The sequence below is a fragment of the Impatiens glandulifera genome, chromosome 3, assembly GCF_907164915.1.
Source record: "Impatiens glandulifera chromosome 3, dImpGla2.1, whole genome shotgun sequence".
In the NCBI taxonomy this organism is placed as follows: domain Eukaryota; kingdom Viridiplantae; phylum Streptophyta; class Magnoliopsida; order Ericales; family Balsaminaceae; genus Impatiens; species Impatiens glandulifera.
Window position 1 is genome coordinate 21,193,072 of NC_061864.1, and position 26,138 is coordinate 21,219,209.

Genomic DNA, 26,138 nt, shown 5'->3' on the forward strand with positions numbered 1-26,138 from the left:
TATATATACATATACATATATATATACATATACATATATATATATACATATACATATATACATATATATATATACATATATATATATACATATACATATATACATATATACATATACATATATACATATATATATATACATATATATATATATATAGTATATTACATGACTAATTAAGGCCTTGATATGTTTATTGTTTATTTAAAAAAAAATTGCTTGAGTATTCAATTATTTGATTGATGAATATTGTTTGGTTAAAGGGATCAAAATACTTATTTGATATTTTGATGATAATTTTGATATTAATGGTCCTACTTGAAGATAATTACTTGATTGATATAGAAGTGAAATTCAATTTTTTGTTCTTATGGATCAAAACTGTCCATTATTACTGCCATCAAAGACAATTTGTCCAAATTAATGATGTAACACATCTCATTCAATAATTGTAATGTAATAACAAATTCAACACAAGATTTTTTTTAGAACAAGACATAACATTATTTGTGAGTAGTTAATCTAGAAACAACAAAAACTCAATTATCATCAATCACCAACAAGATGCATCCATATAACTCAAGAAAAAGTTAGACTTGAACGTTTTTCAACGGAATAGGCAGACACTAATGGTCAAAATCAGATATCGGCCACCATTTGGTTGGCGGTTGCATCTTTCTCGACTTCAACAAAGGCAATCTTACTTCGAAGTCCCAAGCTTCGTGCAACCAAAATGACATCAACAACACCAATAAAATTCACAACAACTGGAACAACATGACATCTGAATATTAATTAGGTTTTCAAATCACAAAGAATTGAAGAGTTAATATGATTAATGGAGTCATCCTATAAGTTTGACATTAATTACTTAACTATATAATGTCTTGATAACTCTTAGTGCACTCTACCAATGAGGGGTTATTCAAGCATTTATTAAGAGAGACAGATATTATTTGATCCAATAAAAAAATCTTTTAAAACCATATGACCATCTTTTATACATTTCATTGAACTATTTGACTAGTTGCTCTTCTAACTTCAATGGTAGTTCAAATGTATATCATATCAAAATTAAAAATTAGATAATAAAATGAACTTTAATTTACCACATATTGTGTTTAAAGCTTGAAATGTTAATATATATGTGATATTAATAATTTTTAATGATAAAAGTTAAAAATGTGCTAATAGTTTGTACACGATACTTTCTAAAAACCCTATTTGTCGATAGGTCGAGACACTATTTGTATACAATTCTGTTAAAAACACTATATTTTGATAGGTGCACTAATCGTTTGTACACGATTCCGTCTGAAAACCTTATTTGTCGATAGGTCAATACATCATTTTTATATGATTTCGCTAGAAGCCCTATTTGTTGATAGTGTTAATTGTTAGTACACGATTCCGTCTGAAAACCATATTTGTCTAAAGGTCGAGACATTGTTTGTATACAATTCCGTTAGAAACCATATTTGTTGATAGGTGCGCTAATCGTTCATACACTATTTTGTCTAAAAACCCTATTTGTCGATAGGTCGGTACATTATTTGTATACAATTCCGTTAGAAACCTTATCTGTTGATAGGTGCGCTAATCGTTTGTACACGATTTTATCTGAAAACCCTATTTATCGATAGGTCGAGACATTGTTTGTATACAATTCCATTAGAAACCATATCTGTTGATATGTGCGCTAATCGTTCGTACACGATTCCGTCTGAAAACCCTATATGTCGATAAATTCAGACATTTCTTGTATACAATTTCGTTAGAAACCCTATCTAGATATAAGTGCGCTAATCGTTCGTACACAATTCCATCTGAAAACCTTATTTGTCAACAGGTTGAGACATCGTTCATACACAATTCTGCTAAAACCCTAACTCTAGACAGGTATCCCCTCTCGCAAAATCACTACGACCAAAAATTCTATCTCTCGATAGGTATCCAAGTCTTGTTTCTCAACAAGCACAATTATCATTTATACATGATCCTAACAAAACCCTATCTCTCGATAGGTACTTGAAGCCAATCTTTACTCTCTCGATAAGTATACCAAAAATCCTATTTCTCGATAGGTATTCTCTTCCTAATTCACAAAGAACACGGAAACCTATTTTTGATAATACCACGGTCATTAATACATTATCATCTTCAACCTCACCTGTGAGTGACCTTCACAACAAGTTTGTCAGCTCCCGCAACAAACCTATCTATTGATAGTAGTCTGATCATATGTATATGATCGCTCAAGACTTGTTATCTTTCACCAAGACTTATTTGTTGATAGTTTTGCGATCATACATATATGATCACCCTGAATATTACTTATTAGTAACTCATATGAAATGTTATTAAAACTTTCACGTTCCATTCATATCTCATGACATTAACCATTAGCCATTTGTACATGACTTTCTTGAATAATCTGTTGATATTCATGCTAGATAAAAATTGATGGTTCAATACTTATGATGATCTCTTTATCATTATCCCATGGATTTTACTGGTACTTTTCTTAAGATCTATAAAATAGGATTCCCAAGAATTATGTTTGTTATGATAATTGTCAAAGAAAGATCCCTAAAGAAACGCTTGAAAGCAACTCGACGAACTACGTACTATACACAACATCACCAAGTCACTCCAATATCAGCACGCTACAAGTTCTATCTTTATAACACCCTTATTATAAATTAGATAAGATAACTTAGTATTAGATGTCATATTCGAATCAACGTTTTCAAAAATTAGTTTGTTGTATTCAAACTCGATTCGAAAGGTGCAATCTATAAGAACTAAAAATTTACATACCTAATTTATAAAATTAAAATAATTATTTTGATTTATTTTCGAATAAATAAAATCAAAATAATTAACCCCAAAGCCAAAACCTAATTAAAACAATTAATTATATTAATTATTGTGATAATTAATTAAGAAAAATGGTCAAAAAAAATTATTTGGGTAAATGTTGTACTCATTATATCTTAAAATAGTTTAAGAAAAAAATCAAGGGATTAAAATAAATAATTTAGGATGAAATGAGATACCCATTTCATCCCCCAAAAATTATTTATTTAACCCTAAAAATATACAAAAATAAAATTGACAAAATATTTGTCATATTTATTTTAATATTTTGTGTATTTAAATATATCAAAATTAAAACCAAAGTGGTGAAAAAAAATCAATTTCAAACAAACCCATAAGGTTTTAAGATAAAAATAAAATTAGTAATCGAGTGTAACCGAAATTATGAGATAAAGCTACAACCGCGACTACGCCCATTGGATCAGCCCTGGATTTTCATCCAACACTCTAGACGCGCACGCATAGCTCGCTACAACCAAAGGAGCGCACGACCGAGATGCACCCGATCAACTAACCGAGCGTTAGCTCCGTCATCTAGAACGCGACGGAGTGGTTGGAACACGGACAAATCGCAACGACGCTTGACGGAACTCCCCACAATTGCTAAATACGCTCAAAACGACGTCGATTTGGCCGCCACCGTCTTCTTCGTCGCAACGCTGATGAAGATAAAGACAAAGTCCCAAATTTGATTTTTCAAAAATAAACTTTATCCACAATCAACTATTTCGGTTAATTCGAAAGGCAGAATGATCACCTTACCACAATGATCATTTCTCCTATCACCATAGGCATAATCACTACCTATTCTGGCAAGTGAGATTAAGAACATACAAAACTTCATTAATGACTTTTGACTAATTTGATCTACTTAAAACCTCCACCAACTTAGGAAGGCTATAAATAGCCTCCATGAACAAATCCGAAGCCAAAAGATAATATCTCAAACCTCAAATAAAAAATTATAGAAAATCCGTCATTTAAGCTTCAAGCATATGGATTTTTCGAAATTTCATATAAGGCTCTAAAGCTTGGATCTAGGCATCCCAAAATCTTCCTTAAAGTCTAAGAAGTGTTCAGTAATAATTGGTATGCTTCTAATCATCCTTTAATTCATACTTCCACTTTAAAATTGAAATTTTATATTTCAGTTTTCATAAGTTTGTATATTGTCTGATTGTTGGATTTTAGGATTGGAAATTGATTTTATGATCATTTCCAAGCTTTCTGTTTATGTTAGAATCAATCAATCAATCATAAACAGAAAAACACAAATTTGAATTTGAAAATTAAAAAATCGAATTTTTTGTTCTTCGGTTAATCCTCAAAAAAGTTGCCCAAAAATCTTCCCGACATGATAACAATAATGTTGGACAACTATTTGGATCATGTTTGGTCCATCCTAATCATGTTTGATCAAAATTAAAATTTTCAAAATAATTGAAAATTTTGAGTTCTTGAATTGGTCCAAACGAATAGTCAGTTCTTGAATTGGTCCAAACGAATAGTCAGTTTTTTATTTTGGTATCAATCAAGTATATGGAGCATAAGGAATCTATTGGCTAGCTCCTTACACTTCAAATCAACTTTAAAACTAAAAACCCGATTTTTGGCTACAAACTATTTAAATAAATTGATAATCACCCAGGTCGATTGATACATTGGGGTGATATTCTAAATGTTCTTGGGAGCTTTGTGAAGCTACCCAGGTCCTTGAATCAAAGGATCCAATCCTCCTTCAAAATTGCAAAACCTGCAATTTTGGTGTTATTGAGGAACGGAAGGTCCGACCAAAAAACTTAACTTAGGACCGACAGGTCCAACCAATGTTCTTCATCAAGGACCAAGAGGTCCGACCGATGTTCTTTAACTAGGATCGAGAAGTTCGACCGATGATTTTTACATCCAACCAAGAGGTTAGACCTAGGACCGAGAATTCCCTAACCTAGGACCTTTGACTTCCATCTAGGACAGAGAGGTCAAACATAGGGCCGAGGAATCTCGACCCCAACCGACAATTCTTAAACATAGGACCGATAAAATTAACCCAAGGCTAACACATGCCCGATGATTTTTACACCCAGACCAATAATCCCAACCAAGGACCGAGAGTCTTGGTCCTTAGCACCTCGACCAAGGCTTCTTAGCCTTGACCGATGGGTCCAATCGATGGTCCCGGACCCTAACTAATGAAAACTAACCCAATGCCTAGTACACCGGTCCAAATGCATGTTTGGTTCCCATTTTCAAAATCCAAAATTATTTTTTAACTTTGGAACCTCAAATCATTTTCTAAAGATCCTGAAAAGTTAGAAAGTGATTTCAAAAATATTTTTGGGATGTTTCCACAAAATATATTTTGATAAAGGCTTGTTTGAGATTTATGTTTAAACTCTAATGACTTTAAATGGCTTATGTTCTTCAGGTACTTTCCTCCCTAAGTTATCATTTATAACATGTACTAGTATTTAAATAATTATTTTTACAATTCTTTAAATAACGCACAAACCTTATGCATGCCTAGGATCAGAAGAATAATCGGTAAAAATAAAATGTTATACAACCGATTTTAAAAAGTCAAATTTATAAGTAGAAACTGTTTTTAAAACGAGTACGGTGGATGAAGACTGAAAACTATTTTCCGAGTATCACCAAACTATGAACTAAAAAAAACTCTGGTCAATACGTTTGTATACGCATGCTTTTTTTTTTTATTGATTTTCAAATATCAATTGGTGGTCCTGTTTCAAATAAATAATTTTTTTAAATTAATAATTTTTAAATAATTTAAAACAACGGATTTCTAAAAATCAAATTTAATTTGATTACCGTAAATTTCCAAATTATTTAAAATTTAACCAAAATTAATTATTTTTAATTAATTTTAAAAGATATCAGGAATCATTTGAAAAATCTTTTAAATAATATTTTATTTTAACTAATGTTAACTAATGTCGAAATTCAAGAATTTCGAGCTATTTTGGGATAAATGTTTTTCGAAATTATAATTATGAATATATTGAATTTCATTTTAAATGATGAATTATTATAAAATAAATAATTTACATTGATACAAAAGTAACAAAATCCTCTATGTACCTTTTTCAAGTTTATAAATGAATGTTTAAATGTGATTTTTATGTAAATACGTCTTTTTTAAGTCAATATTAGGTACGAGGAACATTTAAAAAAAAATAAAAATATATTTTTTTTTGTCTTTCGCTTCTGCACATAACCTGACAAAATCTCCCAAACATTACTATTTTCTCTAAAAAAAAAATAAAATAAATAAATAAATAAATAAATTTCTCACTCTTACACATAACTGTGTTTGGAACAAAATCTCACTTCCTCAATATGACCATTTTCTAAAAAAAAAAAAAAAAAAAAATTAAAATTCTCTCTCCTGCACATAGTCATGTTGGACAAATATCTCATGTCCATTTTACCAAAAAAAAATAAAATTAAAAAAAATAAAATTAAAAAAATAAATAAATATTTTTTAAATTTTTATTTATTTTTATTTTCTCGTCATATATAGGAATTATATAAAATGATTTTTCATTTCTTTCTCTAATGCAGAAGACTTTCATCTTAAAAACAAATATCTTTTAATAATTCGTGCTCTTACTTCTGTTATAATTGAATTGTCTAAATTATTATTTTGAATTAAATATATATATATATATATATATATAATTGTGATCAATTAAATAAAAAATACATTTATTATGTAAATAAAATGTAACTAAAGAGTTTAAAATGTTATGAAATGTCTTTTTAAAAATAACTTTTTTAATGTAAATATATATATCTTATTTTATGAATTATTATTTTTTAATTATAAAAATATTAATCCTATTTTTATTCAGTTTGACTATAATAAATATTATGAAAATTGAAAACAAATAAAACAATTAAGATAATTTGAAGATATTAATTATGAAAAAAAAAAATATCAAACACATTTAATTTAGAGCTAGTTTGATACGTGATTTTCTAGGATTGTTTTAAAATAAAGTTTAAGAAAATTTCTCTCTATCACAATTATGGTCGGTCCTACCCTAAAGCAACCCATTAAATGACACTTACAACTATTAATATTTTGAACCAGGCTGACCCTTGGCTAAACTCGGCAATTCCACGCGAACTAAAAATAAAAACTTTTAGTTAAATTTTTAAATTTTTTTAAAATAAAAATGTTTAGCATTTAATAAAAAATAAAAGCTTTTAGTTAAATATTTTGAATTTTCAAATTAAAAGTGTTTAGTTTAATGATATGAGATAAAAATTGTAATTTTTATTTGGTTTTGATTTCTAAACTCACTAAAAATATTTTTTAACTAAAATTAAGGCAGATAATGTTTAGAGTAAAAAAAATATAATTTTTATTTAATTATGCGTTTAAATATAAAAGAAAACACAAAATTTAAACTAAAATTAAGACTGCAACATTTTTTTCAAGTTTGTCTACATGATTATTGGGCAGCCCAATTATGGGACCATTAATATCATTCTTATTTTATTTTTAAAAAAATTAACTTTTAAATATTAAAAGGACATTTTTGTAATTATATTAATTAACATTGTAGATAACTTATTTTATTTATTAAATAAAAATTTTGGGACAAAATCCAAAATAAAAATCCAAACAATTGCTCAAGAAAGAAATGAGTATATATGTGAGTAATAATTAAAAAAATAATTATAATGTAGAAGGATATGAAGTTGATCTCATTGGCCCGCAACTTAGACTAAATTAGTTTCCAAATATAAGTTACATACATATTTATTGGAATTTTGGAGTTTTCAAATAAAGTTTTAAATTTTTTTATTAGAGCAACAAAGCTATAACCAAAAAAACAAAACCACGAATCCGACATGACTTGTCACATGTCACCTTTTTTATTTTTATTTTAAAATTAAGTATAAAAAATTATTTTTTTGAATATAATGTTAAGCGCCTCATAAGACTATATTTAACGCCTCATAAAGTCATGTTTAACGCCTCATAAAGTCATGTTCAGCGCCGCATATTGCCATGTTCGGAACTTTTTTTATGTTTAGAAAAACTTCAATTTTTCAGTTCCGAAGACCATGCACGGGACAATCTGAGATCGTGGTCATTATTAAAAAAATTACAAATATGATTAATAAACTCAAACCTTATTTTTCTATAAATCATAACTACAAATATGATTATTCAACTCAAATTTTCAATTTTATGAATCATAAGATAGTAGATTATTGCCCCTCTTCTAGCCTAGTGGCAACAAGAGATGAATATCCCCAGTGTCCCTGAAGTCTTGGGTTCGAACCCGTCAAACGACAAGTTCTGCGGCTCGTTAAATGATTAAGTGTGTTTATGGGATATGTGTGATTAACCCGCGGAGATTAGTCGCACTCCATAGAAGAAACGGAACTCAACTCTCTAAAAGAAATATAGTGAATTATTTAAATAAAACTTGATTTTAGTAAATAACATATTCTTTGCAAACGAATGTCATGTTAGCCCCTCATAAGGTCATGTTTGAGATTTTTTTTATGTTCAAATAATATTCAATTTTTCAGTTCTGAAGGTCATGTTAGGGACAATCTAAGACCGTATTATTATTTAAAAAAAACATATAAATAAGATTATTCAACTTAAACCTTATTTTATAACCTTATTTTATGTAAATCATAATTACAAATATGACAATTCAAACTTTCATTTTTATAAATAATAAGATAGTGAATTATTTACATAAAACTTGATTTTAGTAATTAATAACATGTTTTTTCAAGCGAATACTATGTTAGCACCTTATAAGGCCATGCTTGAGATTTTTTTACGTTCAAAGAAATTTAAATTTTCATAAGGCCATGTTTAGCCCTGCATTTATATTTTAAACGTTATTTTTTTTTAAATTTATTATTATTAATTTTTAAATATTTAATATTTTTTATTTCTATCTTGTGGTAGATCATGTCAAATCAGTGGTCCTCTCGTTTTCAACTTTATTTACACTCTCACAACTCTAAAGCTATTCATGGCTGCTTCTACTTAATGATGTATATATAGTCCAATCCATTCAACCTTATCTTGGTATATTATTATAATAATAATTATTATTATTATAATAATAATAATAATTATTATTATTATAAAGAAATTTGGGAAAAGAATGGGTGAGAATAACTTATCCATTAATGTGATAAAAAAGATTTTGTAAAGAGAGAACATAGACTTTTTTTTTCTTCTTCCAAATTTCCTCTATTATTATTATTATTATAATTATATTAGATTTAATTATTTTTTTTCAAAGTATTTTTTCTCTCATAGAAAAAGAAAAACACAAATAGGCAACGGTCGCCTTAAAGGCAAAACCCAACCACGAGTTAATTGGGAAGAATGTCAATTTTACACACCCATGCTTTATTTTTTGTGTGTTAGCCAGGTGAAAGGCTCACTCGGCCGGCAAATCCCAGCGGCTTCCTATGATTACCGATCAAATAGCATCATGCTCAGGAAAGGATTTCTCCTCAAATCATGTGCTTACTGTGAATCTGTCTCATAGCCGCGAGAAGGAAAGCTGTCTGTGAATAGAATCAATCCCTTCTCGATAGCAGCTATGAGATCAAGGAATTGTGGTCAAAGCCTCTTGATGGATTAATATATTCCCGCGACCTTTCGACTCTTTTTCTTTACCTAGGCAAGACCAAGAGCGTAGTAGTGCGGGGCTAGTACTGCTTTCAGCCTGCAAGTCAAGAAGATGTAGAATGGTAATTTGAATTCCGTTGTAATGGTGGCCTTTTATCCTGGTGAACTTGAGAGATGGAACTGCTTGTTGCACAGTTGATGATCGGATAGTTGCGGGTAGCTAATCCCTCATACTACGCCCCACTTGTATTTACCTTTCAATGCCTGTACCCAGTAGGAATCCTCATTGGTGAGTAATTGCCAAGCCACTTTCATGATAAAGGCCTCGTTCAACAATTGGGAATCTCGTAGCCCCATGCCCCCCGCAAGCTTGGGCTTACGATTCCCGCCTTGAGCCTCAACCCGAAGGACCAAAGGTTGCTGTTTGGTCTGGATAAGCAGGCATGGACAGGCTCCTCGAGCATATACCATTCCAATGGGGAAGCTCATCTTCCCATTACCGGCGGAGAACTCAAGGGCTCCAAACTCCTTAGCTACAACTCTTTCACTCGGGCTCATTTTCTTATTGGGCAAGTTGCAATCCCTTTTCACACCAAGTTGTAAGGAGGTGTCAAATTTACTTATTAAGTATCAAAATTCTATTTATATATACTAACTTGTCAAAAAGTGTTAATTTTGTTTAAAGTAACGGAAATGTTAAACACCGTCAAAATTTTTGCCACATGTAATATCCAACTATTATTTTTTTTTAAAATTGACATTACTTTAATTATTTTTCCATTAAAACAATACATTAAAATCTTTATTTATCCATTCTTTCTTTCTCTTTATCCCATAACTATCCATTTTTTTCCCTCTTCTTACTATTAACTCTCAAGTTCTTTCATATTTACCTTCTTCCTCTTTTCTCCTTCCTCCTATTAACTCCCAAGTGAAAGTTCCTTAATCTAAATATTTTTAACTGAACTTTAAACTGTCATTGTCGTTGGTGAGAGTTTTTTTTCATAATAGTTACACTGTTAAACTTTATCAACTCGCAATTGTAACCACCAAATCCAAGTCTTTCTCACATAACCTTAAACTATCGTCGTTATTGTTCAAAACATTTCAGTCATAAACCTTAACCAGTGTAACTATTATGAAAACAAAAACTCCCACCAATGACAATGTTAAAAATATTTAGATTATGGAGCTTTCACTTTTACTTGGGGTTAATTGGAAGAAGAAAGAAGTAAAAATTGAAAAAAACTTGGAGTTAATGTAAGAGGAAAAAGAAAAATAAATAGTTGTGGGATAAAGAGAGAGAAAGAATGAATAATGGAAGATTTTAATGGTTTGTTTGAATAAAAAATAAATAAAGTAATGTCAATATAAAAATAAAATTAAAAATAGGTGGATATTAAATATGGCAAAAAATTTGACGGTGTTTAATATTTTTCGTTATTTTAAACAAAATTGACACTTTTTTACAAGTTAATATATATAAATAAAATTTTGATACTTAATAAATAAATTTGACGCCTACTTACAACTTGGTGTGTAAAATTGACATTCTTCCCCGAGTTAATTATAGATTTCTCAAATCAATTATAGTGCTGGACTGGTGGTTATATATATATATATATATATATATATATATATATATATAATAATGATGCTTAATTTGAATTTATTTGGTTTGTTGAGTCGATAATTGGGTTAATTTGGATATACATGTTAGAGTAAACTTGGGTCGGATCATGGGTTAACCCGTTTATAAATTAAAAACGGTTAAAAATAAAAATTAAAAATACTATATGGTATGTTTAAAACTTGCAACCTAACAAAAACATGTGCATCTTTTTAACCAACTAAGCTAACAATATTTTATATAATAAATTTAACACCAAATTTGATGAACTTGCAATAATTTCTAATAATACAAGTTCAACTTTTTAACTAACTAATATATATATATATATATATATATATATATAATTTGAATTTGCATAGTTTTCCAGGTCGAGAGTTGTGGTTAATTTGGATATACATGTAAGAGTAAATTGATATTTGGGTCGAATCATGGGTTGACCCGCCCATAAACTTGAAACGATTAAAAATCAAATTAAAAATTATATATGTATGTTTCGAACTTGATAAAGAGACATATGAAAAAGTGTGAGTTACAAGATATGAGTAATTAACTAATTGGTAATACATATTAAATATAAAATATATATATATACACAAAATTATAAAAAAAAAAATTCAACAATCTCAAGTGGTCTAACGATTAAGGTGTTCACATTTAATGTTTAATACCACAGTTTGAATCACAAAATATAAAATTTAAAAGTGAGTATTATGAATATTTAAGAGATCGATGTTAAAGAATGCATTCTAGAGTATAACATATTGTGGAACAACCTTTAAATAATGGATTAGAGGCATGTGAAAGTGTGAGGTCGAATTTATTGGATTTGACGAGTATTTGAAAGTGTGAGGTCACGAGATGGAGGTCGGGTGATAATTAGTTTGTCAGCTGAGGGAATAAAGAGGCATATGAAAAAGTGTGAGTCACATGATGATGGATAATTGGGGGTTCGTGGTTGGTTTGACAAGGTATAAGAGGTGTGTGATCAATTGGTATTAGTTGTTGATTTGTTGAAATGGAGGTAAAAGAGGTCGTCTAAGATTTGTGGGTTGTTTGTCGAGGGGGTAAAGAGGCATATGAGGGGATAGAGACATATAAAAAAATGTGAGTCACAAGATGATGGTCAATTAAGGGATTAGTGATTGGTTTGACGATGGATAAAAGGTGTATGATCAATTGGAATTGGTTGTTGATTTGTTGAAGTAGGGGTAAAAGAGGTCGACTAAGAGTTGGTGGGTTATTTGTCGAGTGGATAAAGAGACATATAAAAAAATATGAGTCACAAGAGGTCGAATAAGATCGATGGATGGTTTGTTGAGAAGATAAGATGTGTGTAAAAGTGTGTGAGGTCACATAGATAAAATGTCGATTGGGATTTGGTGGTTGGTTTGCAGAAGTAAGGGTATATATAAGAGGTATTCTTAACAAATTAGATATTAGTGATTAAAAATATATGAATGAGATGTTTATTGACCGAAGAAGTCGATTGGGGGATTGATTGTTGATTTGTTAAAGTGGGGGTGGTAAAAGAATTCACGATAAGAGTAAATATGATGAGATGTGAGGTGGAGATTTGTGGTTGATTTGTCAGGATAAGAAGCCGATAATAAAAGGAGATATCAATGGTTAAAATATATAAATGAGATGTTGATTGATCGGAGTAAAAATGTGTGTGTGGTCACGAGATTATATGTCGAAAAATTAGGATTGGTGAGTGATTTGTCAAAAGGATAAAGAGGCATATGAAAAAGTGTGAGTCATAAGATGAGAGGTTGATTGGGGAGATTAATGTTTGGTTTAACGAGGGATAAAATTTGTGTGAAAGTGTGTTTAAGGTCATAAGATGAAATGTCGATTGAGATTTGATGGTTGGCTTGCCGAAAGTGGGGAATAATTTAAGATGTTAGTAACAAATGAGATATTAGTGGTTAAAAATATATAAATGAGATGTTGATTGACCGAAATGTAAAAGTGTGTGAGGTCACGAGATTAGAGGTCGATTGTTATTGGTTAGTTATTTGTTGAGGGGACAAAGAGAATGAAAAAGTGTGAGTCACAAGATAAGAGGTCGATTGAGGGATTGGTGTTGGTTTGACGATGATAAGAGGTGTATGAAAGTGCGTGAGGTCACGAGATGAGATTTCGATTGAAATTTGGTGATTGGTTTACCGAAGTGAGGGTAAAAAGAGGGCAATAATATAAAAGAGGATAGTAATAAATGAGATATAAGTGGTTAAATTATATAAATAAAATGTTGATTAATCGAATTGTAAAAGTGTGTGAGGTTAAGGTTGATTTTCCGAGTGGATAAAGAGGAATATAAAAAAGTGAGAGTCACAAGATAAGAGGTTATAGTAAGAGTAAAAATAATGAGATGAGATGTGAGATTTGTAAGGATAAAAGACCGATAATAATTGAGATATCAGTAGTTAAAAATAATATGAATGAAATTTTGATTGACCGAAATATGAAAATGTGTGAGCTCACGATACTAGAGGTCGATTGAGATTAGTGGTTGGTTTGTCGAGTGTTATAAAAGGCATGTGAAAAATGTGAGGTCATTATATGAGAGGTCGATTAAGAATGGTGGTTGATTTGACGAGAGATACTAGGTGTTTGAAAGTGTGTTAGGTCACAATATGATATGTGGATTGTGTGATTGGTGGTTGGTTGTCGAAATGATGGTAAAAAAAGTTGCGGTAATAGATAAGTGATTGGTAATAGTGTAAAGCATGTTTAACATTACTTTAGATAAGAGCAAATTATATGACACAACTCGAAATAAAATTTTTAGATGATTTATAATAAATAACAAGATAAATGGTGTTGACTTGATTCTTACTTAATAAAAAATACATTTTAAATTTTTTTTAACTTATAAAATTAATATTTTTAAGCTTTAGATATTTAACGAATTTTAAAATATATGTTAATATTAAATTTTAAATTTAATTTAATTTAATTTTTATCAATTAAAATTAATTTTAAATTAATTAAATTTGAATAATATTATATATTTTTACCCGTGAAAATATAGGATTTATATAGTTATTTTTAATGTCATTTTGAATATAAAAGTACTTTATTGTGAGTTAAAAATCAATCAGTGATTATTTAAATTTATATCTGTATTTTAAAATTATACTTAATATTTAAAATAATCTCAAAATCTATTTATAAACAATTTATTCTAAAAAATAATTTAAAATAGACATCACTCCTATAGGTACGTTCAAGTCTATAATTAAGTTATATTTTATAATATAATCTCTTACAAATTAATATTTAAATTAAATGTATGTTTTTAATATTATTTAGCAATTACATCAATTGATTTTAATAAAAATAAAATATTTAGAAATTATCTTCTAAGTAATACAAAAGAATTTATTTTTTAAGTTTCAAATAGTTTAATATCAATATATTGATTAAATTATTTAAGAGTAGCGTTATATATATATATATATATATATATATATATATATATATATATATATATATATATATATATATATATATATATATATATATATATATATATATATATATATATATATATATATATATATATATATATATATATAATTTCAAAAGTGTCTGGATTGTCAGGTCGAGAGTTGTGATTAATTTGGATATATATTTGAGAGTAATGGATACTTGGGTCGGATTGTAGGTTGACCCGCCCATAAACTTAAAACGGTTAAAAATAAAATAAAAAATGTTATATGTATATTTCGAACTTACAACCTAACAAAAACAAGTACAATTCTTTAACAAACTAAACTAATAAGACTTTATATTTTAAATTCAATACCAAATTTGATGAACGCGGGATATTTTAACCATATAAGTTTCAATTTTTAACTAACTAATATATATATATATATATATAATGATGCTTAATTTCAAAAATGTTCGAATTGTCGATTCGAGAGCTGTGATTAATTTGGATATATATGTGAGAGTAAGTGGATACTTGGGTCAGATGATTAATTTGGATATATATGTGAGAGTAAATGGATACTTGGGTCGGATTGTGGGTTGACCCACCCATAAACTTAAAACGGTTAAAGTAAAATTTAAAATGTTATATGTATCTTTTGAACTTGCAACCTAACCAAACAAGTACAACCCATTAACCAACTATGCTAATAAGACTTTATATTTTAAATTTAACAGTAAATTTGATGAACTAGGGATGGAGGGAATGTCTACTTAAGTAACGCAAATATTGGTGAGAAAACCTAAGAGTTTGTCCATATCGAAAATGTCGGTTTGAGTAACACAAACATTGGTGAAAAAATCTAAAGATTCGTTGATGGAGGAATGTCGGCTTGAGTAACACAAACATTGGTGATAAAAAAAACCTAAGGGAAGAAGTGGAAGAATGTCGGCTTGAAAAAACCTAATGGTTTGTCCATGGAGAGAATGTTGGCTTGAGTAAAGCAAACTTTGGTGAGAAAACCTAAGAGTTTATCCTTGGAGGAAATTTCGGCTTGAGTAACGCAAACTTTGGTGAGAAAACCTAAAGGTTCGTCCATTGAGGGATTGTCGGCTTGAGTAACACAAACATGAGAATTGGAAAAATTCCATGAGAATTGGCATTGAATTCCATGAGAATTGACATTGAATTACAATTCAATTCCTATGTTTGGAAAAATTATAGAATTGTAATTCAATTCCAATTCCTATGTTTGAAAAAATGATAGAATTGTAATTTAATTCCAATTCCTATGTTTGTAAAATAAAATATTGGTTAAAAATTGTTAACTTCTTAAATATGTTTTTACATTTTTGACACGTTTAATACGTTTTTAACATATTTAACACGTTTTTGACATGTTTAACACGTTTAACATTTTCAAAACGTTTTTACACGTTTAACACGTTTTTGGCACGTTTAACACGTTTTTGGCACGTTTAAACTCGTTTTTGACATGTTTAACACGTTATCACACTTAAAACACATTTTCACACGTTTAACATGTTTTTCACGTTTTTAATATGTTGAACACATTTTTGATATTTTTAATACGTTTAACATGTTTTTCACACATTTTGACAAGTTTAACACATTTTCACATTTTTGGCATGTTTAACATGTTTAACATATTTTTCACACGTTTAACAAAATTTTCTCGTTTTTGGCACGTTAAACACGTTTTTGGCGTGTTTAACACGTTTTCACACGTTTTACAGATTTTTGACACACTTAACACGTTTTCACGTTTAACACGTTTTCCACATTTTTGGCACATTTAACACGTTTTGGCATTTTTAATACGTTTAACATGTTTAACACATTTTCACACGTTTAATATGTTTTTCATGTTTTTGGTATGTTAAACACGTTTTTGGTATGTTAAACGTGCCAAAAACATGAAAAACATGTTAAACATGTCGAAAACGTGTTTAACGTGCTAAAAACATGATAAACGTGTTTAATGTGTTAAAAACGTGTTAAACGTGTTAAAAACGTTAAAACGTGTTAAACATATCAAAAATGTGTTAAACATGTCAAAAACGTAAAAACGTGTTAAACGTATCAAAAATGTGTTAAACATGCCAAATAAGTGAAAAACTTGTTAAAAGTGCCATAACATGAAAAGCGTGTTAAAAACGTGTTAAACGTGTCAAAAACATGTTAAATGTGTCAAACGTGTCAAAAATGTAAGAAAACATGTAAAACGTGAGAACAACGTGTTAAACGTGTTTAATGTGTTAAAAATGTTTTAAACGTGTAAAAAACATGAAAACGTATCAAAAACGTGTTAAAGTACCAAAAACGTGTTAAACGTGCCAAAAACGTGTTAAACGTGCCAAAAACATGATAAACGTGTTTGATGTGTTAACAATGTGTTAAATGTGTCTAAAACGTGAAAACGTGTTAAACATGTCAAAAACATGTTAAACATGTCAAATATGTGAAAAACTTGTTAAACGTGCCAAAACGTGTAAAATGTGCCAAAATGTGAAAAACGTGTTAAGTGTGTGAAAAACGTGTTAAACGTGTCAAAACGTATGAAAAACGTGAAAATCATGTTAAACATGTCAAAACCGTGTTAAAAACGTGAAAATCGTGTTAAACGTGTTAAGGACGTAAAAAACATGTTAAATGTGTCAAAAACGTGTTAAACGTGCCAAAAACGTGTTAAACGTGCCAAAAACATGAAATAATGTTAAACATGTTAAAAATGTGTTAAACGTGTCAAAAACGTAAAAACGTGTTAAACATATCAAAAATGTGTTAAACGTGTCAAAAACATAAAAATGTGTTAAACGTATCAAAAATGTGTTAAATGTGCCAAATAAGTGAAAAACTTATTAAACGTGCCATAACGTGAAAAACGTGTTAAAACGTGTCAAAAACATGTTAAATGTGTTAAAAATGTGTCAAACGTGTCAAAAATGTAAAAAACATGTAAAACGTGAGAACAACGTGTTTAATGTGTTAAAAATATTTTAAACGTGTTAAACGTGTGAAACATGCCAAAAACGTGTTAAACGTGTCAAAAACGTGTTAAACGTGTCAAAAACATGATAAACGTGTTTGATGTGTTAAAAATGTGTTAAATGTGTCAAGAACGTGAAAACATGTTAAACATGTCAAAAACGTGTTAAACGTGTCAAATATGTGAAAAACTTGTTAAACGTGTCAAAACGTGCAAAATGTGCCAAAATGTGAAAAACGTGTTAAACGTGTCAAAACGTATTAAAACGTAAAAATTGTGTTAAACGTGTCAAAAACGTGTTAAACGTGTCAAAAATGTGTTAAAAACGTGAAAATCGTGTTGAACGTGTCAAGGATGTGAAAAACGTGTTAAATGTGTCAAAAACGTGTTAAACGTGCCAAAAACGTATTAAACGTGTCATAATGTGAAAAACATGTTAAACGTGTTAAAAATGTGTTAAACGTGTTTAATGTGTGAAAACATGTTAAACATGTCAAAAACGTGAAAAACGTGTTAATTTGGAATTACAATTCCGACCTAAAAAGATTAGAATTGAGAACTATCAAATTACACTATATTGAATTCTATTGGAATTCGAATTCCAATTTCAATTCTTAATATTAAAGTGTCTAACAAACATAACAATTGGAATTGGACCCTCTAATTTCAATTCCAATTCCAATGCCAATTTCAGGGTTATCAAACACACCTAAGAGTTTATGCCTAAAGGTGTAATCGAATTTTAAGAATGCACCATCAAATTTTGTTATTAAATAATCAAAATCATTATAGATATAAAACTTAAATGGATTGATTAGATAATTTTTTTAATATTCTTATTTTTTCTAAATAAATATAATAATAAGCAATATTAGACCCTGATAGAACTTTATATTTGATTGGTAATCTAATTGAATATTGAATGTTTTTAATTTATATGATTTTAGGTAGACTTAAAAAAATAACAAAACAATTTTAAATAAAACGAAGGGATAAAAAGTAAGTTTTGTAATATTTTTTAATAATTATATAAAAAAATATTGAATTAAATTTTAAAATCACATTTTTAACGTAATTTTTTTATAGTATTAGTTTTAAAAAATTAGATTAGTGTTGAAAATATTTAAAATATATTAATATTTAATAAAAATAGTATTTTAAAAAAATAATAATAATAAATAATTTAATTATTTAAATAATTTATTTTTTTATAACAATAATTTATTAACATTTAAAAAAATATCAAATAATTAATATGGATATCCATCTTCTTCCTCCACTATAAATGGATGTGAGTATTTGGTAGCCACACTCCCTCAATCTCTCCCCTAACCAACCATACCATACCATGGAGATTGAGTGCCTTCATTGGATTGCTTGTCTGTTTACGGCGGCGCTCATCCTCATCTCTACCCTCCTCCGCCGCCGTCGTAAGAACCTAGCACTGCCTCCAGGGCCTAAACCCTGGCCCATAATCGGAAACCTTAACCTCATTGGCCCCTTTCCCCACCGCTCCATTCACGAACTCACCCTTAAGTATGGACCCATTATGCAGCTAAGGTTCGGTTCTTTCCTGGTGGTGGTTGGCTCCTCCGTCGAGATGGCTAAGGTTTTCCTAAAGACTATGGATGCCAATTTCGTTAACCGCCCAAATTTTAGTGCCGGAAAATACACCGCCTACAACTACTCCAACATCACGTGGTCCCCTTACGGGCCATACTGGCGGCAGGCGCGGAAGATGTTGTTAGGAATTTCAAGTTGAATAATACTTCCTATTGAAATCAATTGATCTGATTAATTTCACAAGTCAACCAAATCATACTAGCAGATCAGCAAAGTAATAAAGAACACCAGATTTACGTGGAAAACCCTCTCAACACGGAGGGTAAAAAACCACGGGGCAAAACCAACAGATTTCACTAATCAGTAAGAAACCGATACAATTGTTCCTCTCAACTTTAAACCTAAAGTTGAGGTATACATACAGAGAAACTAATTTCATTCAAACCCAAACAAATCTAGGTTTGAGAAAACATGAAATTCCCTTTACAAGTAAGAGAGAAATGAACCTGAGGGTAATCAAGACAAAGAAGGTGATACTCTGTTCTCCTTCTCTTCTTCTTCCTCTATATCTTCTTCCCTTCTTCTTCCTCTGTATTTTCTTCACTCTGTTTCTCTTGATCTCTTCACAGAACTCTCTCTGAAAATTGTGGTAGAGAGAGAAACAAAATTAGGGTTTATTTGGTTTTATATTGCCTAATTGGGCTGGACCCATAAGGCCCAACAATCTCCCCCTCCAGCCCACGGAGAGAGGCACACCGATCTTCAAGTCATCACTTGGTATTCACGCCGACAAACCGACAACAAAGCTCAAACTTGTCTTTTGGAACTATCTTCGTAAACATGTCTGATGGATTCTTATCAGTGTGAATTTTCTTCAGCTTCATCTGCTGGCTTTCTATTGCATCTCTTAACCAATGAAATCTCACATCAATATGCTTAGTTCTGGAATGATATGTAGCATTCTTGCTCAAATCTATAGCACTCTGGCTATCACAGAAAACAACTGCATCTTCTTGTTGCATACCAAGCTCCAAGAGAAATCTAATCAACCACAATAGCTCTTTACCAGCTTCAGTGGCTGCAATGTATTCTGCTTCTGTGGTTGACAAAGCCACACATTTCTGCAGTTTGGATTGCCATGACACGGCTCCCCCTGCAAAAGTAAACACATAACCTGAAGTGGATTTTCTGTGATCCAGATCTCCAGCCATATCAGAATCAGTGTAACCTTCTAGCACATGTTCACCATTTCCAAAACTCAAACACAAATTGGAAGTGCCTCTTAGATATCTAAGAATCCATTTCACTGCTTCCCAATGTTGTTTTCCTGGATTAGAAAGGAATCTGCTTACCACACCGACTGCATAAGCTATATCTGACCTAGTGCAAACCATTGCATACATCAAACTCCCTACAGCTGAGGAGTATGGCACACTTGACATTTCATCCTTTTCTTTTTCTGTTGATGGACACAACTTCTTGCTCAATTTCAAATGGCTAGGAAGTGGACAACTTACTTTCTTTGCTCCTTGCATGTTGAATCTTTCAAGCACCCTTTCAATGTACTTCTCTTGTGACAACCAAAGTCTCTTAGCCTTTCTGTCACGAGTAATCTTCATGCCCAATATCTGGCGTGCTTGACCCATGTCTTTCATTTCAAATGTCTTGGACATCTCTTTCTTCAACATAGCTATAAACAGAGCATCCTGTCCTGCAATCAACATATCATCAACATAAAGTAAAAGGATTATAAATTTTCCATTAGGAAATCTTTTGAAGAAAACACATGGATCTGCCTTGGTTTTCTGGTACCCATGACTCATCATAAAGGAGTCAAATTTCTTGTACCACTGTCTCGGGGCTTGTTTCAAACCATATAGACTCTTCTTCAATTTGCAAACCATGTTTTCTTTTTCTTTCACTTCAAATCCCTCTGGTTGCACCATATAGATCTCTTCTTCAAGGTTACCATGAAGGAATGCAGTTTTTACATCAAGTTGTTCAAGTTCAAGATCTAGGCCAGATACTAGACCTAACACTGCACGAATGGAAGTCATCTTTACCACTGGTGAGAAAATTTCCCCAAAGTCGATGCCCTGTTTCTGTCCAAAACCCTTTACGACCAGTCGGGCTTTGTACTTCATAAGTTCTCCATTTTCATCTCTCTTTAGCTTGAACACCCATTTATTTCTCAAGGCCTTTCTGCCCTTAGGAAGCTCCACAAGCTCATATGTGTCATTTTCTTGCAATGACTTCATCTCGTCTTTCATTGCATCATGCCACTTAACTTTGTCTTTATGAGCTTGTGCCTCCTGAAAACTTTCTGGCTCTCCTTCTTCTGTCAACAGGATATACTCTGAAGAAGGGTATCTTTTAGAAGGTTGGTGCTCTCTCTCAGACCTTCTTAATGGGGGCTCTTCTGGCTCCTCTTGACGATGTTGCTCCCCCTGCTCAGGAACACCATAAACACTCTCATCATCATTACTACCATTCATGTCAGAGGTTTCCTCAGTGGCTTCTTCATTTTGTTCATCTTCATCCGTTACTGTTGACTGTACATGTGAAGGAATTGGTATGAGTTCTATGGACTCATCAACCCTCTCTGACTTCTCAATTATTTCTGGACTTATCCCTGTCTGACCTTCAAAGAACACAACATCTCTGCACCTGACAATTCTCTTCTTTTCTGAGTCCCATAACCTGTACCCAAATTCTTCATTTCCATATCCAAGGAAAATACATGGAGTTGCTTTATCATCCAACTTGGATCTTTGTTCCTTTGGAATATGCACATATGCTTTGCATCCAAACACCCTTAGATGTGAGTATGAAACATTCTTCTTAGACCATACTGTTTCTGGTATCTCGAATTTCAAAGGAACAGATGGCGACCTGTTTATGAGATAGCAGGCTGTGCGAACTGCTTCTCCCCAAAACTGTTTTGGCAACTTTGCCATCTTCAGCATGCATCTCACCTTTTCTACAATGGTGCGATTCATTCTCTCAGCCACACCATTGTGCTGCGGAGTTCCAGGCACTGTCTTCTCATGTCGAATACCATATTTGGTACAATATGTTTTAAATTCCTTGGAGGTATACTCTCCCCCGTTATCAGAGCGAAGACATTTCAGCTTACTGTCTGTCTCTCTTTCTACCATGACATGGAACTCTTGAAAGTAATTGAATACCTGGTCTTTTGTTCTCATAAAATAAACCCACACCTTTCTAGACGCATCATCAATAAATGTTAAAAAATATCGATTGCCACCCAATGACTCCACTTCAAAAGGACCACACACATCAGAATAAATCAAGTCTAACACATTATGTTTTCTTTCTGATGTCTGACTAAAAGAGACTCGATGTTGCTTACCAAATGGGCAGTAGTCGCATAGATCCAGAACCTCATCTTTGGTTGAGGGGATGTGCAGCTTCCTCACCAGAATTCGCAGCCCTTTCTCACTCATGTGGCCAAGGCGTTGATGCCACAGATTTAGAGAGCTTTCAGCTTGTACTGCATTCAGATCATCTTTGAGTACCTTCACATGTGTTCTGTACAATGAATGCCACGACTTCCCTTTTGCTACAATCATTGATCCTTTGCTGAGTTTCCATTCACCACCACCAAGATAATGCTTGAATCCATCTTTGTCCAATGCATCACCTGATATCAAATTTAGACGTAAATCAGGAATATGCCGCACATCTTTCAGTGTTAACCGATGCCCCTGTTCTGTCTGCAAATAAATGTCACCAATACCCACAATGCTTGAGTGACTAGTATTACCCATCTTCACTGTACCAAGATCTCCAGCCTTGTACGTGGTGAAAAACTCTTTATTCGGTGTAGCATGATAGCAAGCACCTGTATCAACTATCCACTCAACTCCTTGGTGATCTTCTACATGTAGATATTGTTCCTTTTCACAAGAAAGAATAACTACATCCTCTGCAGTTACTGTGGCTGTGGTATTTCTGTTTTCATCATCTTTCTTCTGATTTTTGCCTTCATTCTGTAGTCTTTTCCAGGCTCTACAATTTTTCTTCATGTGACCTTCTTTACCACAGTGATAACATTCTCTCCCCTTAGATTTTGATCTGCCTCTTGACTTGCTATGGCCTCTTGATTGTTGTCGGTGTTCAGCTCTTCCCCTGTTCTCTGTGACTAGGGCCTGTGCACTATTTGTATTAGTTGACTTCCTTCTTGTCTCCTCATTGAACAAGCTGCTAGTAACTATACTCATAGTAAGCACACCATTCGGAGCTGCATTACTAACAGTCACAACCAATGTCTCCCAACTGTCAGGCAATGATCCCAATAGCAATAAGGCTTGTAGCTCATCTTCTAAGGTCATCTCCATCACTGATAATTGATTAATCAAGCTCTGGAACTCGTTTAAATGCTCAGCAACACCTGTGCCTTCTCTAAATTTCAGATTTACCAACTTTCGGATCAGAAACGCTTTGTTACCTGCCGTCTTCTGCTCATACAATGACTCTAGCTTCTTCCATAGCTCATGAGCACTTTTCTCACTTGCTACATGGTGATAAACACTATCATCAAGCCATTGTCTGATTGTGCCGACTGCTTTCCGGTTCAGTTTTATCCAATCAGCTTCAGCCATCTCTTTTGGCTTTGCACTATCTCCTTCAACTGGCTCATACAGATCCTTACAATAAAGGATGTCCTCCATTTTGGATTTCCAAATCTGCCAGTTATTGTTTGTCAGCCTGATCATAGTGCTACTGCCTTCCATCTGAACCTAAGGGAAAAACACTCTTCAATAGAAAGTAAACCTAACAGCTCTGATACCACTTGTTAGGAATTTCAAGTTGAATAATACTTCCTATTGAAATCAATTGATCTGATTAATTTCACAAGTCAACCAAATCATACTAGCAGATCAGCAAAGTAATAAAGAACACCAGATTTACGTGGAAAACCCTCTCAACACGGAGGGTAAAAACCACGGGGCAAAACCAACAGATTTCACTAATCAGTAAGAAACCGATACAATTGTTCCTCTCAACTTTAAACCTAAAGTTGAGGTATACATACAGAGAAACTAATTTCATTCAAACCCAAACAAATCTAGGTTTGAGAAAACATGAAATTCCCTTTACAAGTAAGAGAGAAATGAACCTGAGGGTAATCAAGACAAAGAAGGTGATACTCTGTTCTCCTTCTCTTCTTCTTCCTCTATATCTTCTTCCCTTCTTCTTCCTCTGTATTTTCTTCACTCTGTTTCTCTTGATCTCTTCACAGAACTCTCTCTGAAAATTGTGGTAGAGAGAGAAACAAAATTAGGGTTTATTTGGTTTTATATTGCCTAATTGGGCTGGACCCATAAGGCCCAACAGATGTGCCTCATGGAGCTCTTCAGCGCTAGGCGCCTAGATTCTTTCGAGTTCATCCGTGTCGAGGAGTTGAACTCGTTTCTTATAGACCTGTTTAAATCAGCTGGAACCCCGATCACACTTAAGGATCATTTCAGCACGTTGAGTTTTAATATCATCAGTAGAATGGTTCTTGGAAAGAGGTAGTAATGATCATTGCTATAAAAATGTTAATAGTGTATAAATGTTAGTGTTGTATTTTGATTATTTAATTATAAAAATTAAATTTGTATATAAAATAGGTATATAGATAAAGACGGGAATCCAATCGTATCATCAAAAGAGTTGAAAGAGATGATCGATGAGTTGTTATTACTAAATGGGGTGTTTACTATAGGGGATTCAATCCCTTGGTTGGCCTTCTTGGACTTGGGCGGGTACGTCAAAAGGATGAAAGTCTTGGGCAAAAAGTTTGACGAATTCCTAGAATATGTGCTTGAAGAGCATATCGCAAGGAGGTCCATTGATCGGGAAAACTCCGATAACAAGGACATGATGGATGTGTTGTTAGAATTGGCCGATGATTCGACTCTTGAGGTCAAGCTTGAAAGGCGAGGTGTCAAAGCTTTCACTATGGTACATATATATGCACTCTATGTATTTTTCATTCTTTTACTTTTTAGAATTAGAAGCGAGTTTTGTAATGAAGTTTGATTTACTATATTTTTAGGATCTCTTAAGCGGTGGAACTGAATCCTCTACGATCACTTCAGAATGGGCAATGTCAGAGATGTTGAAGAATCCGGAGACCTTCAAGAAGGCACATGAAGAGTTGAACCGCGTCATAGGCCCTAACCGTTGGGTCAAAGAGAAAGATATGCCAAATCTCCCTTACATAGATGCTATAACAAAAGAAACTATGAGGTTGCATCCGGTAGTTCCAATGCTTGTGCCGAGGGAGTCTATTGAGGATTGTAAAGTTGCAGGTTACGACATTCCTCAAGGAACTCGAGTCCTAGTGAGCGCGTGGAGCATCGGACGAGATCCGACACTTTGGGATGAACCGGAACAATTCAACCCAGATAGGTTCATTGGAAAGACAATTGACATGAAAGGGCAGAATTATGAGCTTTTGCCATTTGGGGCTGGCAGAAGAATGTGCCCCGGGTATAGTCTAGGACTAAAGGTAATCCAAACAAGCCTAGCTAACCTCTTACATGGGTATAAGTGGAGTTTGCCTAAGGGAATGAATAGTGATGACTTGAATATGGAAGAAATTTTTGGTCTTACAATTACAAAGAAAATCCCTCTTGTAGCTGTGGCTGAGCCTAGGCTTCCACAAAATATGTACTATATTATGTAAAAACTAATAATAATGTCAAATATATATTAAATTTAGCATGACATTATCAGGGATCTTTTAGACTCTTAAGCAGATTCTTAGCACTAACTAATTTGGTGAGAAACATGTCAAAAATATATATATATGTTGGAATTTATAAAATAATACAAAAATGGGTTGACTGAACTCCCGGAACATAATTTACAACTTTTATTGTATTGTGTTATATCAACTCTTTCAAAATTATACAATTTTGTTTTCTAGATGATTTCTCCTCATTGTGAATTTAGA

General features: G+C 31.9%; 1 protein-coding gene across 1 annotated transcript; it reads left to right on the plus strand.

Annotated features, from left to right (window-relative positions):
* Window positions 1–18,921: 18,921 nt before the first annotated feature.
* Window positions 18,922–25,886, plus strand: LOC124928749 (trimethyltridecatetraene synthase-like). Its single transcript, XM_047468996.1, has 4 exons — window positions 18,922–19,343; window positions 24,530–24,708; window positions 24,808–25,141; window positions 25,236–25,886. The coding sequence occupies exons 1-4, from the start codon at window positions 18,954–18,956 to the stop codon at window positions 25,866–25,868; spliced, it is 1,536 nt and encodes a 511-aa protein (XP_047324952.1). The 5' UTR covers window positions 18,922–18,953; the 3' UTR covers window positions 25,869–25,886.
* Window positions 25,887–26,138: the final 252 nt, after the last annotated feature.